The sequence below is a fragment of the Ranitomeya variabilis genome, chromosome 2 (genome assembly GCF_051348905.1).
Source record: "Ranitomeya variabilis isolate aRanVar5 chromosome 2, aRanVar5.hap1, whole genome shotgun sequence".
Taxonomy (NCBI): domain Eukaryota; kingdom Metazoa; phylum Chordata; class Amphibia; order Anura; family Dendrobatidae; genus Ranitomeya; species Ranitomeya variabilis.
The window spans coordinates 833,639,104-833,657,236 of NC_135233.1; the positions used below are offsets into that span (position 1 = coordinate 833,639,104).

Consider the following 18,133-nt stretch of genomic DNA (forward strand, 5'->3'; position numbering starts at 1 on the left):
CACACTAGCGTCGGGCTCGGCCCGTCGCTGTGCGTCGGGCCGACGTTCCCGACGCTAGCGTTGTCTCCGCCGCACAACGGGGGCAGCGGATGCATTTTTCCAGATCATCCGCTGCCCCATTGTGAGGTGCGGGGAAGTGCGGGGAGGTGGGGGCGGAGTTCCGGCCGCGCATGCGCGGTCGGAAAAGGCGGACCGTCGTGAGCAAAAAACGTTACATCTAGCGTTTTTTGCTCCCGATGGTCCGCCACTGCACGACGCATCCGTCGCACGACGGGTGCGACGTGTGGCAATCCGTCACAATGCGTCGCTTAATGTTAATCAATGGTGAAAAAACGCATCCTGCAAACACTTTTGCAGGATGCGTTTTTTCAGCAAAACAACGCATTGTGACGGAATGCAGTTAACGCTAGTGTGAAAGAAGCCTTATTATACTGTACACTTATGATTCAGATGTATTTTCACTACGATTTTGTAATTATAGTATGATGAAAAGCTGCTATATATACTTCTTGATTCTATCTATTCACTGATTGAGGAAGGTTGTTCACAATCGAAACATCACTACACTATATGGGCTAATAACGTCCACTTTTTCATCTACAATTTTTTGGAGCGCTGCCTGCTTTTCTAATTTACATTACAATTGGATAATTGTTTGGGAGGCTTTCCTCCCACTGTTCTTTCTACAGTACATATATCTTATTTCAAATAAATCCCTGACACTTAAAATTACATTTTAATCATTTATAGACAAGCAGCACTTACTTTTGTGTTGAATATTCTTGGACTACATATCTGCTTTGAACATTGCGGTAAGAGTGGTCATAATGCTTATGTCTCTTTTGATAATAAGGAACGACCTTAGAAGACATGGCAGCAGCCTGTCCCTAGAACTAGAGGAAAAAAATGGCAAGAATTTAACATTTTAAACAGCTGCAAGCTTAAAAGTACATACATATATTATCTGAGGTGTCAAATAATGCCATGTTGCTGCAGTGAGTTGTGTTTTACTGAAAAAAAACAAAATGTCTCTAACTCAATAGTTTAGCAATGGGAAGCCCACGACTCCTGTGATTACACATCACTTAAAGAAACTGTTCAAAATTCACCTTGTAAGGACGCAGTCAATGTCGCGTTTTAATATTTTCCTTACCCTACTTTAAAGAGCCATAACTTTTTTGTTTTTTCCATTGAGATGAGGGCTTCTTGCTTATGAGACAAATTGTAGTTTTGAAGGCACTTTACCAAATAATTTACAGAAAAATGGGAAACAATAAATAAACTGATGAGAAATGGTAAAAAAACAAAGCTATATTACAATTTTTTAGTTTTTTTTTTAAACACTTATTATTTAGAAAAAATAACCAGACACTATTTCAATGCTGTGAAAAAAATTCAGAACTTTGGTTTGTGTCACCATTTTTCAAGACATATAACTTTTTTGTTTTCTTGTTGATGGAGCTTAATAAGGGATTGTTTTTTTAGTACAAATCTACAAATTCTATTGGTACCATTTTAATATACATTAAACATTTTTATTACAGCTGATTTTCCCAATCGCTGCTGCTGTAAGTGGATGTCACCTGTTTAACACAGCTGGCATGTGTCGTGTGGGGGGAGCATACTCTCTTTCTGAGCCTGCTCTTTACTTTCATGCAACGTCATTGAAGGATACATACAGTATGCATCATGAAGCAATAATTGGTTAACTAAAAACATGGATTCTTTCTTTTAGAAACAACACCATGCCTATCCATGGATTGTGGAATTACAGCTCAGTTACCTTGAAGTAAATGGGCTACAATTCCACATACAACCTGTGGACTGGCATGGCCCTTTTTTTTAAGAAAGCAGACACATTTTTCTAATCCTGGTCAACTAATACAAAAATAGTCCCAGGACTTAACATTAATGGTCTTTACATACAAGCTATGTATGACTTTAATTGAAGTGAAGTATGGATGCTTTCAGTATTTGAAGAGTTCAGAACAAGACAAGTCACGTATAGTGCTCAGCTCTTTTTATCAGTTATTAAATTGAGAGCACATGCCCGATTGCTGCTCTATTAAAGCTTCTCCTCTCATTAGATAGAAATGGGGATGTTTGAGACCCCTATTCTAGTAATTGTTGGAGTTCATAAAATAGAACTTTTCCACCTTTTTTCACATCACACCAATAAAATTAAATGTATTTTATTGGGATTTTATGTGACATGCCAACACAAAGTAGGAAGTATTTGTGAAGTGTAAAGGGAATGATACGTGGTTTTCTAATCATTTCAAAAACATAAATCAGAAAACTGTAACGTGTATCTATATTCAGCCCTTTGTAGTTTGACACCCCTGAATAAAATCCTGACTGAGTGTCCAATTGCCCACAAAAGTCACATAATTAGTAAACTGAGTCCACCTGTGTATAATGTATTCTCAGTATAACTACAGCTGTTCTATGAAGGTCTTAGAGGTTGGTTTGTGAACATCAGGTCTCAAACAGCATCATGAAAACCAAGGAGCACACCAGGCTGGTCAGAGATAAAGTTGTGGAGAAGAGTAAAGCAGGGTTAGATTATAAACAAAAATAGCTCAAGCTCTGATCATTTCATGGACAACTGTTTAATCCATCATGCTAAAATGGAAGGAGAATAGAAGAACTACAAACCTACGGAGAAAGGCTGTCCACCTAAACTAACATCCCAAACAAGGAGAGCACTAATTAGAAGAGCAGCCAAGAGATCCATTGTCACTCTGCTGAAGCTGCAGAGATCCACAGCTAAAGGGGGGGAATCTGTCCACAAGACAACTATTAGTTGTATACTACACAAATATGGCATTTATGGAGGAATGGCAAAAGGAAATCCATTTTTGAAATCAAGCCATAAGAAATCCCTTTTGCAGTTTGCGAGAAATCATGTAGGGGGCACAGCTAGCATGTGGAAGAAGGTGTTCTGGTCTGATGAGACCAAAGCAGAACATTTGGGGCTAAATGCAAAACTCCTGAATACACCATCCTCACCATCAAACGTAGTGATAGCATCATGGGAAGATGGATGGAGCTAAATACAGAGCAATCCTGTATAAAAAAAAAGAGAGTCTGCAAAAGATTTGAGATTGGGGCACAGGTTCACCTTCCAGCAGGACAACGATGGTTTAGATCAAAGCATATCCATGTGTGTGAATGGCTCAGTCAAATTCCAGACCAAAATCCCATTGAGAATCCGTGGCAAGACATGAAAATTTCTGTTCACAGAAGCTCAGTATCAGACCTCACTAAGCTAAAGTTAGGTCGCAAAGAAGAATGGACAAAATATTCAGCCTCTAGATGTGCAAACCTGGTATAGACATAACCCAAAAGACATGCATCTGCAATTGCAGCCAAAAGTGGGTCTACAAAGTATTAACTCAGGGGGGGCTGAATATAAATGCACGTCACAATTAATAGAATTATCATTTTAAAATAATTTTCTTTACATTGCACAAATACCATATTTTGGACTATAAGACGCACCGGACCACAAGACACAACTTGGTTTTATAGGCGGACAATAGCAAAAAATATTGAAGCAAAAAATGTGGTCATGATGGGGGGTCTGCTGCTGACACTGTTATAGGGATAATATCCCCCAATTCTATACCAATATACCCCATCCTGGTATATATATGTCAGGTATCTATGTCGCCCAGTCCAGGTATATTTGGCCCCACATCCAGGTATACATGGCCCCCCATCCAGGTATACATGGCTTCCCATCCAAATACACATGGCCCCCCATCTAGGTATACATGGCCACCATACAGGTATAGATGGCCCCTATCTTGGCATACATGGCCTCCTATCCTGGAATACATGGCCCCCTTCCTGGTATACATGGCCCGACATCCAGGTTACATGGCACCCCATTCTAATATTCATGCCCCCCATCTAAGTATACATGGCACCCCATCCAGGTATATGTGGCACCCCATACCCATCCTCGTACACATGGCCCCCTCATCCCCATGCTGGTACGTATGCTCCCTCATCCCCATCCTCGTACACATGGCCACCTCATCCCCATGCTGGTTCATATGGCCCCCTCATTCCCATCCTGGTACCTATAGCCTCCTCATCCCCATCCCAGTACACATGGCCCCCTCATCTCCATCATGGTACACCTGGCCCCCTCATCCTGGCTCACATGGCCCTCTAATCCCCATCCTGGTATACATGGCCCAATCATCCACATCCTGGTATACATTGCCCCTCATCCCCATCCTGATATATATGGCCCCTTCATCCACATCCTGGTATACATTGCCCCTCATCCCCATCCTGGTATACATGACCCTCCCATCACCATCCTGGTATACATGGCCCCCTCATCTCCATCCTGGCAAACATGTATGACCCCCTCATCCCCATTCTGGTGTACATGCCACCCCATCCCTATCCTGGTATATGTGGCCCCCCATTTCCCATCCTGGTATACATGGCCCCCCATCCTGGTATATATGGCCCCCATCATGCTGCACACATAAAAAATAAACAATTCTACTTACCTTCCCTCCACTCCCTTGCAGAGAGGCATCCTGTTCTGATGCCAGCAGCTGATTTCAGCGTGAGCAGCGCGTGATATCACTGCTATATGCTCTCACACGCTGAGGTGAGCTTCTGAAATATTCACTGTTCCCAATGCATGGAACTATGGTAGTGGAGAGCAGTGAATATTCATTCTCTTTAATAGCAGGCACACTGTTAGCAGCAGTGGCCTGCTTCCTGCAGCTTCCGGGTGATCACATGTGCCCGCTGTTAAAGAGTATGAATATTCATTTCTCTCGACTCCCATGGGCATGGGGAGCAGTAAATATTAATTCTCTGTAATAGCAGGCACACATGATCAGAAAGCCGGCAGCTGCGGCTAACAGTATGCCTGCTATTAATGAGAATGAATATTCACTGCTCTCCACTACTATAGTCACTCCCATCTCTCAGCACTGGCTTCAGTGAATAGAGGTGAAAGGGACTATGGGAGTGGGGAGCAGTGAATATCCACTCTCATTAACAGTGGGCACAGCTGTTAGCAGCAGACGACCGGCTCCTGCCTCCTGTGTCCCGCACCTCTGCCACTGCCATTCCCACATCCACAGCCACATAAGGTACATCCAGAGTATAAGATGCTCCCCCCCAATTTCCCTCAAAATTTTGGAGTAAAAATGTGTGTCTTCTAGTCTGAAAAATAAGGTATTTGCCACTTTGTGTTGGTATATCACATAAAATATTAAAATTCCAATTAAATACATCTATGTTTGCAGATCTAATATGAAATAATGGGGAAAGGTTCACGGAGTATGAATACATTTTCGAGGTATTGTACTCTATGAATAGGCTAGAAATGTTAATTGTGAGAAAACCTTTTAGTGGAAATCTGTCACCATGTTTTCACAGCCCAAATTACTTATATGTGCATGTAGCTCTTTCAAATCATTTCGTTCCTTAGTTACTGAGAAACAGCATTTGAAATTATAAACAAATGAGGTTGAAGAACTATAGTAGATCTGAAGCCTCTGTCACGCAAGTCTACTCCCTGCCCAGTGTCACCTGCTGTTTGAATAACTGCTCCTTTGCCTAAAGTCACACAGCATTGAGGCTGTCTGTCAAGCAGGAGGAGGCAGCTCTGGGTATGAAATAGAGCTGGAGTGACAGAGGTTACAGATCTTCAGTCTCATTTCACCATCAATTCAAACGCTGATTTCTCAGTAACTGAGGAACAGACTGACCATGTAAAGTTATTGCTGGACTTGTCCTTGAAAGAGCTAGATAGTTTTGGGGGGTGAAATCCTGCTGACAAATTCCCTTTAAATTCATAAATGGAGAATGGTTGTTCATCAACCGAGCAATTTTTTTCTTTGCACTATTTTTGCATCATGTGCATGTTAGTGTGACAGTTAAGTGACAAATTGCAATGATACCAATGAAGCAGTGCTGATCTGTCTTCCTAAGGCCGGGGTCACACTGGACCGTAATACGGACGAGTGCTATGCGATAAAAAATCGCATAGCACTCGGCCCAATGTTAATCTATGGTGCAGCTCCCATCATCCGATATTTTCTCCACCGTATTCAGGATCCGAGTGAAATCGCAGCATGCTGCGATTGTCAGTGTATCTCGGCCGAGACTCGCCAATGCAAGTCTATGGGTGCGAGAAAAAATTGGATTACACACGGACCATGCGTGTGCATTGCGAGAAATACGCACCGGTGTTAGAGAAAAGCCGGCAATTCAATAGCCGGCTTTTCATTTCTCCTTCCCAAACCCGACAGGATATGAGACATGGTTTACATACAGTAAACCATCTCATATCCCCTTTTTTTTTGCATATTCCACACTACTAATGTTAGTAGTGTGTATGTGCAAAATGTGGGCGCTGTAGCGTGTCAAATAAAGGGTTAAATTGCGGAAAAAATTGGCGTGGGCTCCCGCGCAATTTTCGCCGCCAGAGTGGTAAAGCCAGTGACTGAGGGCAGATATTAATAGCCTAGAGAGGGTCCATGGTTATTGCCCCCCCCCTGGCTACAAACATCTGCCCCCAGCCACCCCAGAAAAGGCACATCTGGAAGATGCGCCTATTCTGGCACTTGGCCACTCTCTTCCCACTCCCGTGTAGCGGTGGGATATGGGGTAATGAAGGGTTAATGTCACCTTGCTATTGTAAGGTGACATTAAGCCAGATTAATAATGGAGAGGCGTCAATTATGACACCTATCCATTTTTAATCCAATTGTATGAAATGGTTAATAAAACACACACACATTATTAAAAATTATTTTAATGAAATAAACACACAGGTTGTTTTAATATTTTATTGCTCTCTCAATCCACCTGAAGACCCTCACTTGGCAAAATAATAAACCCACAATATACATACCCTCTGATGAACTGTCAGGTCCCACGAAGTAAATCCATCTGAAGGGGTTAAATCAATTTACAGGCAGGAGCTGCGCTAAAGCACTCGCTCGTACCTGTAAACCCCGGGTGCTGAAAGGAAAGCTGGGTGATCTGTACTTACATTGAGTCACGGTGAGGCGCCCTCTGGTGGATGTTCTCATGAACTGCAGCCTTGGAAAAGTTCCCACGCTCGAGTTCATGTGAGTTCATCCTGCAGAGGGCGCCTCACCGCGACTCAAGGTAAGTACAGATCATCCTGCTTTCCTTTCAGCACCCGGGGTTTACAGGTACGAGCGAGTGCTTTAGCGCAGCTCCTGCCTGTAAAATGATTTAACCCCTTCAGATGGATTTACTTCGTGGGACGTGACAGTTCATCTGAAGGTATGTATATTGTGGGTTTATTATTTTGCCAAGCGAGGGTCTTCAGGTGGATTGAGAGAGCAATAAAATATTAAAACAACCTGTGTGTTTATTTCATTAAAATAATTTTTAATAATGTGCGTGTGTGTTTTTTAACCCTTTCATACAATTGGATTAATAATGGATAGGTGTCATAATTGACGCCTCTCCATTATTAATCTGGCTTAATGTCACCTTACAATAGCAAGGTGACATTAACCCTTCATTACCCCATATCCCACCGCTACACGGGAGTGGGAAGAGAGTGGCCAAGTGCCAGAATAGGCGCATCTTCCAGATGTGCCTTTACTGGGGTGGCTGGGGGCAGATGTTTGTAGCCAGGGGGCCAATAACCATGGTCCCTCTCTAGGCTATTAATATCTGCCCTCAGTCACTGGCTTTACCAATCTGGTGGAGAAAATTGCGCCAGAGCCCACGCCTATTTTTTCCGCCATTTAACCCTTTATTTTACAAGCTACAGCGCCCAAATTTTGCACATAAACACTACTAACATTAGTAGTATGGAATATGCAAAAACAAAAGGGATATGAGATGGTTTACTGTATGTAAACCATGTCTCATATCCTGTCGGGTTTGTGAAGGAGAAATGAGAAGCCGGCAATTGAATTACCGGCTTTTCACATATATCGCGCTGAACTGAATATAAATACAGAATATATATATATATATATATATATGTGTGTCTCAATTACATATATATATATATACATACTGTAGATATGTTTTAATGAACATTTGAGCACATAACATCCATTATATGTCGGTTTTGCAAGCCTGAGAGAAAATCTCGGCATACGGATGCCATACGGATGTCACACGGATGTCAAATGGATCATTTGATGCGAGGAAATCGCATCCTCGCACTACACACGGATCACTGTTTTGTTAACATTATTGCGATTCTCGTCCGTGAAAAACGGACCGCTTTTTTATACGTTGTGTGTGTCCCTGGCCTAAAGCTAACAAATGTCTGTGCAAGACACTGTCATCTGTATCTCATGATTAAGCAACCAGGTGATAATAATATGTAAAAATAACTTTTCACACTAACTCCGCTTCAATGAAAAGTCTAATATTACGACTTCAAAAAATGAACACAGGAATAAAACTTAAAAAAATAAATTAAAACATTCTGCTCATAACATTTAAATGGGTTTTAAATATCAAAATCTTTGCAGTCTGCAGGCTTCACAGAGAAAATTTGTCTTTTATGAGCTCATGACAGACGCTATTTATGCGAAATCAATCTAATTAATTATTTTAAAATTTAAATAAAAAAATGCAATCCACCGGAAAACAGGACATCTGAGATGTAGCTGGTGACCAACTTTGTGCCATCATCAATTTTGTATTCCACTGATAAATCATTGGCATTGACATCCAGAAGGTGATTTCTGAAGTGGTAAGGGGCTATATTTAGCTGTGAAATACCTGATATGTCTGTGAAGACCCATCTCCAAAATAATCTTACACTGTTATAGTCATGCACCACATAGTGTACATAATGTATATCTCATAAGTGTGAAATAGGAAGTAGAATATTTTATTACTGATTTACTAGGTGTTAATTATCAATCATTATTTTCTATAAGTGTTAAGAATATGATTTCCATATATTGATTCACGACCACAATAGTGCCACATGCACATACACTATACAATGGCACATAGTACCAACAGGTGCGTATTAGACAGCTATTAACACTGTGCTGTCCATAGTATCCAAGAAGTATCATTTCTCCTTGCAGAGATTGACATGCTAAGCATGCCGAGATGAGGAGACTTAAAGCCGCAATGCTCCTCTGGGAAATATGCTAATTATGCAAATTGTCTCTTCAGAGAGGAAGAGAACTAGAACTCTAATGCCACCTATTGGAAGGTAGCAATCCTATAAGTCAATGTCAACCCTTTAACGAGCCTTGTGACATGACTTAGGATAATAGCCAAACCAGAATCTCAATTTGCAGACACTGTGTTTCAGGGTACTGCCAGTACCCTAAAACACAGTGTCTGCAAATTGAGATTCTGGTTTGGCTATTATCTTAAGTCACATGACAAGGCTCGTTAAAGGGTTGACATTGACTTGTAGGATTGCTTGTAGGATTGCTATCTTGCAATAGGTGGCACTAGAGTTCTAGTCCATAGTATAGCATACCAGAAATTTGCTCTATTGGATTCTCTAAAGCTTATGAACAATGCTTTGTGAATCAGTACCATAGAGATTTGTAACATACTCCTGAATTTGAGTCTACGCCAACCCCCTTTAAGTTGTCAGGTATTGACTTTTTAAGTCTGGAAATGTTGTAAAATAACAAAGGCATCAGTACCAACCCGTCAGTGATCCAGAGCTGACCCTCCTGCTGCACTATGGTTTTTGTTTGGCTGCAGTGGTCACATGCCAACCGCAAGTTAACAATACCAGAAAAGTGCGGGAGGGTCAACTCCGGATTCTTGAGTGAGAGAATGGGTTAGTACTGATGCATTTGCTTATCTACAATATTGGCAACCAACATTATTTAACTTTGTATATTTTGGGTAAAAAGAATGGCATAAAAAGAAAAAAGTGACATTTTTGAACTTGACAAAAATGCGCCAAAATTTGCAACTTTTATATCTGCCATAAATCTGGCACAGTTGCTTAATAATTATTTCCCAATATGTTCAAGTGAGCTTACAATAATATGAAAGTAACCAGAGAAGGCCGTGTACTTAAGTTACATTATTGATAATCTGAACTATATGAGAATTAAGTGTTTGCATGCTTTATTCCTGTCAAGCATTCAGATGCCTTATAGATTTACAGTATTTGTGCCAAGATGATATCTTTATGTGTAATAGAAAGACTTGTGATCTGTACGCTAATCTGTGAGAATGGCGTAAGGACCCATAGATCTTCTCCTGAGCCCATAAGGAGCTGAGCACTTCTGAGCAGTGCTTGGTAGAAGGCTCATGTCCTGAATCCCAACCGATCAGCTACACATTTCAGTCTTTTACAAAAAGGAGAAAAAACTGAGTTTTTTAAGCTATAAAAATTCTCAAATTTATTGTTTATGTATGTCATAAAAGAGACAAAGAAGAGTTCAAAGATCGACAAAACCAAGCCAGAAATGCACTCTTGCAAAAATGAAGAAAAATATGTGCATAAGCATATTTCAGTGTAGATATAAAGGACACAGTGGTTATAAATGTATATGCAAACCTACAGATTTCAAATTACAGGTATATGGCAAAAAAAAGGTTCCTACCCATAACCCCAATGCATGTTTTGCATAATTAGAATGTTGCTTCCTCAGGGGGTCGCTGAGGAAGCAACATATTAAGTACGCGAAACGCGTTACTATTTTCTTAATCTTCGTACTTTTCTTTGTCTCTTTTATGATATATGTAAACAAGAGGTGGATAATTTTTATAGCTAAAAAACTCAGTTTTTTCTCCTTTCTATAAGGGATTACATGTGGAGTTGCTATTTGCTACTTAAGTATATGTATGGCTAAATTAGCTTTGTAACTATGCAATTGGTGGATATATTTGGCTTAACATTTCAGCCTTTACGGCAAATAAAAAAAATCATATAAAATGAGAAATACTCTTTAAATTGACCAAGATCATGATTCATTTCAGAATTTATCTTTTATGACCAAAATAGCAAACATAAGAACAAGTAAAGCAAAACAGATAAAGAGAGAGTAATAAGCGTACGGATAAGTAGATACTAATAATAATCTAGCTAAATAATAATCTCTGTATATAGCTTGGACATTGTACTGCACATTCGGAATGTATACGTGCTAGATTAATAAAAACCAAAATAATTTTCTGCTGTTGAGCCTCTTCCACCAGGACCATGTGTCAGACATGATAATATCCGAGTAGCGTCCGCAGCTGTTCCAAACATTCAGCACTGTTACTAAGACTTCCATCTACAGAACTGCTTACAGCAAATCCCTCTCCATCCAAGAGACTGACTTAAGCATGCACTGCTAAGCTTGCTAGGGAGGTTTGTGCGTTGCCATTCCACTATAAAACTAAACCATAGCCCAGAAATTGAGCCGCGTCGGGCCATAAAACCAATACAGGAAGAACAAATGTTAGTATACATGACATCTGTGGCAACCCGAGAGCAAATCACTAACTGGGCTGAACCTTTCTTCAGCTTATGTAACTATAGTCAGACAATCATTGTTATCTAGTATTGGGTTTATACATTTATATATTTAGAAAACATTATTTCTTTCAGTAGCTATTAAGCAAAATGCTTGCCTAAAGTGTCTTGAAAAGAAAAAAGCATGAATTTGGTTACAATTAATTACAATGGCAGCTTTATCGTCTCATGTGCCATTTTATTAGTTTTGAGAATCTCTCTAAATATAGAAAACTTTATGGATGATTGTGTCTGGCCAGATCACTCATGACATGTCTCCAGCCTAAAATGTCACCGCATTTCCTTATGTCACCGATATCAGCTGGTTTGGAAATCAACACTGAGTTTCTGTTACAGTCTCCTCTGACGTCGAAGAGAAAAAGTTCTGTAACATTTTCCAATCTGCTTTTCATTTCAGATCATCAATAATGAAATTCAAAATCACTAAATTTATTTTGGCTTATTATTAATGTTGACCTGCTATGACAATTTCCCATAAGAAGTCCATATTATACTGTATCATGTGCTACCCATATTAGAGTTGAGCAAAAAGTTTTACATGACCCTGGTGCAGCAGCTACATTGGTAGTCCTTGGCTATCGGACCAGAGCCCTGAAAACCTCCTCTTTCCATCTGGCATCCACAGTGCTTCTTTTGATTAGCAGGTCCAGGGTTGTCATTTGTGCTTCACGCTGGCAGGTAAGATGGGATTTGCAGGGCTCTGGCCTGGTCGTGTACAACTAATGTGACCACTGACGGACAGAGAAGGGCCGCTGTGCAACAACAATATATGGGCCCTTTGTAGTCCAATAGCTCATCGTAATGCACAATTCCACCTTTTCCAGGTGGAAGTCAGCCCCCTTACCTCTTGGGCCCCACCAATGATATATCCGCCCGTGGATATGACCACTGAATAAGGCTCCTGCTAAATGTTCTCCTCTCCACCACAATTTTACACAAGTAGCTCTAATTACAAATCCAGGAAAAATAAACTGGGGTCAGGACAATGTTTTAAAAAAACTCTCTAAGCAGTGCCACACCTTTCATCTGGCTGTGTGTGGTATTGCAGCTCACTTCAGGAAGCTGAAATTGAGATGTGTGTCAGTGTTTTTGGAATGAAGTAACCATGTTTTTATAAGCTTGTACATGATTTATATCATAAAATTATATCCCTAACCCATAGAGAATCCGTGACACACAAATCATGAGGTGGTTGAGGATAATGTAATTTTGCAATAATAGTGATATTTTATGTTATGCACACTGCCTCTCTTCCGCCATTCCACCCTCTTCAGTCCATGTTTCATATGAAATGAAGGCATCCTGCTGATGAAGCGCCAGAATAGGTGGAGAACCTGTCTTTCTGTGTAATTACACAGAACCTCAATGAATACATGTGTTTATGTTACATTTAGTAATACAGATATCCTAATCCACATGGCAATGTATAGTAATTCAGCCTAAACACGGCCAGTGCCTTATATAAGACTTATGCCATCTATAGTTCGCTGATAAACCTATACAGATATAGTTAGACAGTGAGTAATGAAAATCTATAAGAGCCCGAATTGCCACTCACAAACATGTACAAGCTACAGCATTGTCTACCTTCCAGGTTTATTTGGCTCCAGAACTGCTATATTCAACGAATCACAATGGGTTTATTGTTAAGCTTGTGAAATGTCAGAATACATACTCTGAATGCATGTCATTGCCCTAAACCAAGCGAGCAAGCTATTGCCATGTAATGCCTCTAATGCCACTTTGGATGGACGCTTTATTAGCTCTCTGGCTAGGAGTCAAACCAGTGAAGTACAAGAATTTATACTGTTTCCCCTCCTAAAACATGTAACAGCACAAAATCAAGCATGAACCCAACAGAACTTGACCTTGCATGTTATTTTCTCTTATTCCTACCTAAGTGTATCAATTCCTTACTATGAATGTATATGTAATATAAATAGGTCCCATTATTATATAATATAGCTATAATAAATTAATAACTACTTACCAGTTATAAGAGGAGAACTTAAACCTTCCCAGTAGAGTAGAGCAGGATCTGTGTTAACTTGTAACCAGACTCAGAGTGATGAAAACAAAAATAATATCTATCTGTGAAGGAATGCTGCAGCCCTTCCATCCCATGTATGGCAAGCCATGGGGCTATATATAGCAGGCATGGAGTAGGGCTACCACAGTTTTAGGTCACCCTGACAGAGTATATCTTCACTCTAACACTAAACATATGATTTCTCATTTTACACAATGTCTGATTTTGTTTTTCTCACTATTACAGACTAGTTGTAAATTTTAATATAATCTGCTGTGCTGTGTCAGGTTTACAGTAATCTAGTATTTCTAATGTAGGTTATCGCTTTATTTACTAACTAGATGGAGGCGGTAATGTCACGATGGGGCAGGCTTTGCAGTGCTGAGAATCTCCCCCCCATGTGCTCACCCACCCATCCACTCTCTCTTTCCCCATGTGCTGACTTCTCCCGTCTGTGCTCTCTTCTTTGACCTGTCCACCCCATGTCTTATCCCCCTTGTCTGCTGTCTCTCTCCTTCCTGTGCTGTGCTCTCCCCTCAAAGACAATACTGAGATTACAGCAGGAGATCGCAGAGGATACATTTTGTGAGGTAAAATATTGTTTAAAAACAGTCAGTGAAATATTTTACCTCACAAAATGTATCCTCTGCGATCTCCTGCTGTAATGTCAGTATTGTCGTTTGCTTCCTCCCCTGCCCAGGAGCTGTGGTATGCTCCGTACACGGTCAGACACAGACAATTTTTAAAATGAGCTTTCATTTGTGGGAAAACCCCTTTAATGTGACCGGCTTCCTCTGCCTGTAGACACTTCGTGCATTTTCCGCCGGGACCAGCCGAATGATGCACTGCACCTGCGAGGAATTTGTGCAGGCGCAGTAAATCAGACCGCCTCAATCTTTGTGCACACAGATAGCAACGGTCACATTAAAACTGTGCATGCTCTCCTCCTGTACAAAGATGGTGGCGGTCAGTGAATCATTCGGCTGATCCCGGTGGCGGCGTGTTCACGATGGTGTTCTGCTGGTGGTACAAGAAGCAGCATACGGCGTATACAGTGTGTGTGTGTGTGTGTGGGTGAGTGTGTAATGCGTACGGTGTATACAGTGCGTGTGTTTGTGTGTATGTGGTGCGTACGGCATATACAGTGTGTTTGTGTGTGTGTGTGTGGTGCATACGGTGTATACAGTGTGTGTGTGTGGTGTGACGGTGTTCTGCTGGTGGTACCGTGAAAGAGGCTGGCACCACCAGCAGTTTCCATATTGAGACACCCATCACTTGGGTGTCCCAATATGGAGGTCGGTGAACTTCCACCGCTTGGTATTCTGGGATCCAGACACATCTGGATGGAACAGGATGTGAAGACATTACAAGGTAAGTATATATATAGATGTTATCTGCTTTCTACTTATCAACCTATCTATCATCACCATCTTTCTATCTATTATCTATAACTCTATCTATACAGGTCAGGGCTCTGGCTGGGCCAGTCAAGAATGGTCACAGAGTTGTTCTGAAGCCACTCCTTTGTTATTTTAGCTGTGTGCTTAGGGTCATTGTCTTGTTGGAAGGTGAACCTTCTGCCAAGTCTCATGGGCTGCTGGGCTCTCACGGGTGCCCGCTCATTAAGGTAATGAATATGAAGCGATGGCCGGGGGACCACCATGGTGCAGGAAGACTACTGTACACAAGATGAGGTGCAAACAACAAAGGGTAGATTTATTGGAAGGCAAGGAATGAAGTGAATGAGGAAGATGCAAACAGGGATATACAATGGTAAAAGACAATTTACAAGAGTTATAAACGTTATCTTTCCCGTAAAATAGCACGGTGCTCCAACTATTACAGACTCAAAATATGTCTAACCAGCAAATGTAAACAACAAACAAGTGATGATGCTACTCTACGTATAACCTCCCTGGCCTTTACTAAGCAGGCCACAAGGCTCCCGTGTACTGACTATTGAAGCCTACACTAGGCCCTAACAGGTGCACCAAACAGGAATAGACTCACGGTGATGTTGGAGAATCAGATCCAGTCCCAGGGGGCCCCAGCAGTCTAATGCGGTGGTGCGCACGGCTTTCTGTCAGCTATGTGAAACGTGGTCTTCTCCTTGCTTCTGGATCCTAGGGATGCTCCTGGAAACTGTAAATCCCTTTCTCTGTATCTTCGTGGCTCCCTTGCAGCTATATCAGGATACAGTTCTTCTCTCTTTCAGCTATCAGCACAAAAAGTCCTCTCTGCAGCAGCCTCAGCTCCCACAGGCTGCTCCAGCTCCACACCTTCACTCTGCACATACTAGTTCATCACACCGACTATTGCAGGGGAGAAGCAGAACATTCCATCACGCCAGACAAGGGGGTGCAGCCTCTTAAAGTGACAGAGTGTTCCTTAATGTCCATAACAGCACCATCCTCTTACAAATATTCACCTCTCTCCACTTCCATAGGCATGGAGAGAGGTGAATATTCATTACCTTAATGAGCGAGGACACGTGATCGCCCAGAAGCAGAATCTGCTGGAAGCCGGAATGAAATACTGCGAGCGCGCACAGGTGGGGTTTTTGTATGTTTTTCTCATGGGGGCGATGCATACAAGGAAGAGGGTGAGGACCCATGCAGGCAAGGATGAGGATGAGGAACCATGCAGACAAGGATGGGAATAAGGAGCCACGCAGACAAGGATACGAAAAAGGAGGCATGCAGACAAGGATGGGGAGGAGGAACCATGCATACCAGAAAAGGGATTAGGGGAGAATGCATACCCGGCTTATTCTCGAGTCAATACGTTTTCCCAGTTTTTGAGGCAAAATTAGATGCCTCGGCTTATACTCAGGTTGACTTATACACGAGTATATACGGTATATATATTTGCCTAAAATACAAAGGGAATGTTTCATCTTTAACTTTAGGCCTTTTAGAGATCATTTCATCTGCAATTTGCTTAACTGTTCATAATAACAATAATTATGACTATGGGAGCACAAACTTTTACATGCCACTGTATAATTCTATCAATATATCTATCTGTATTATCTATCCACCTCTGTTTTATCTTCATATCAATCAATCATAAGTACTGTCTATAAATATATTTATCTCTCTATGTCTATTTATTATCTATAAATATATTTGTGTATTATCTATCTGTATCTATATCTGTCTATAGCTTGTCATCTCCCTGTCTTCTCAATATGTAATCTCCTATGGGTCCATAAAATTATCTGGAATACGCAGCAATTATTTGCTTTGGATATTTTGGATTAAGTGCATCCCTCTGGGCATTACCAACTAAGACTATTAATATACATTAAAGTGATTGTTAATGAAACCATATAAACATTTGTTCTTTTTAATTAAGCATTACGGCACATTCTATAATGGAAATAACATAAATAGGGTGGTATAATTATTCTAAAAGACCATTTGTTAAGAGTAAGATAGGATATATGACTGTGACATTCCATTTACAGTTCTGTAGATTGCTAATGTCCATTTCATTAAATAGTACACTGTAAACAGGTGACCTTGGAGACACATGAGTGCATTGCTTTTCACATGTTGTTTCTATACTCTCGAGTTACACTAACTCAGTTCAAAAGAGTGATAAGTTGTCATCCTGTATAGCTTATTATGAAGTTGGGACATATATTAGTAACGTACCAAGTATGCAACTGTGGAAAAGTCGTTGCCCAATGCCAGATACACTATATTATCTATATTATTTCATTATTTTATTATTACACTGAATTCGTTTTGTTCTTAGTCCTGGATGTACACAGAACTTTCTTTAACCCTTTTACCCCCAAGGGTGGTTTGCACGTTAATGACCGGGACAATTTTTACAATTCTGACCACTGTCCCTTTATGAGGTTATAACTCTGGAATCATTCTAACATTGTTTTCTCGTGACTAGTGTTGAGCATTCCGATACCGCAAGTATCGGGTATCGGCCGATACTTGCGGGTATCGGAATTCCGATACCGAGATCCGATACTTTTGTGGTATCGGGTATCGGTATCGAAACAACATTAATGTGTAAAATACAACATTAATGTGTAAAATAAAGAATTAAAATAAAAAATATTGCTATACTCACCTCTCCGACGCAGCCTGGACCTCACCGAGGGAACCGGCAGCGTTGTTTGCTTATAATGCGCGCATTTCCTGCCTCCCGCGACGTCACGGCTTCTGATTGGTCGCGTGCCGCCCATGTGGCCGCGACGCGACCAATCACAGCAAGCCGTGACGTAATTTTCAGGTCCTGGAAGCCTAATTCTAGGCATTCAGGATTTTAAAATTACGTTCCGGCTTGTGATTGGTCGCGTCGCGGTCACATGGGCGACGCGACCAATCACAAGCCGTGACGTCACGGGAGGCAGGACACGCGCGCATTTTAAAATTACGTCACGGCTTGTGATTGGTTGCGTGCCGCCCATGTGGCCGCGACGCGACCAATCACAGCAAGCCGTGACGTAATTTCAGGTCCTGAATGCAGAAATAGGCATTCAGGACCTGAAATTACGTCACGGCTTGCTGTGATTGGTCGCGTCGCGGCCACATGGGCGGCACGCAACCAATCACAAGCCGTGACGTAATTTTAAA

The 18,133-nt window shown here is 41.2% G+C and overlaps 1 protein-coding gene across 2 annotated transcripts in view; it reads right to left on the reverse strand.

The window, feature by feature from the left end:
• MYOM2 (myomesin 2) overlaps positions 1-13,592 on the reverse strand; it is a 284,123-nt gene extending 270,531 nt beyond the window's left edge. For both annotated transcript variants that reach the window (XM_077290059.1, XM_077290058.1), the window contains exons 1-2: positions 13,494-13,592; positions 766-893 (exon numbers count right to left, since the gene is read on the reverse strand). In XM_077290059.1, coding sequence (XP_077146174.1) covers positions 766-872 — 107 coding nt within the window. In that variant the 5' untranslated portion in view covers positions 873-893; positions 13,494-13,592. The remainder of the gene's footprint in view (positions 1-765; positions 894-13,493) is intronic.
• Positions 13,593-18,133: the final 4,541 nt, after the last annotated feature.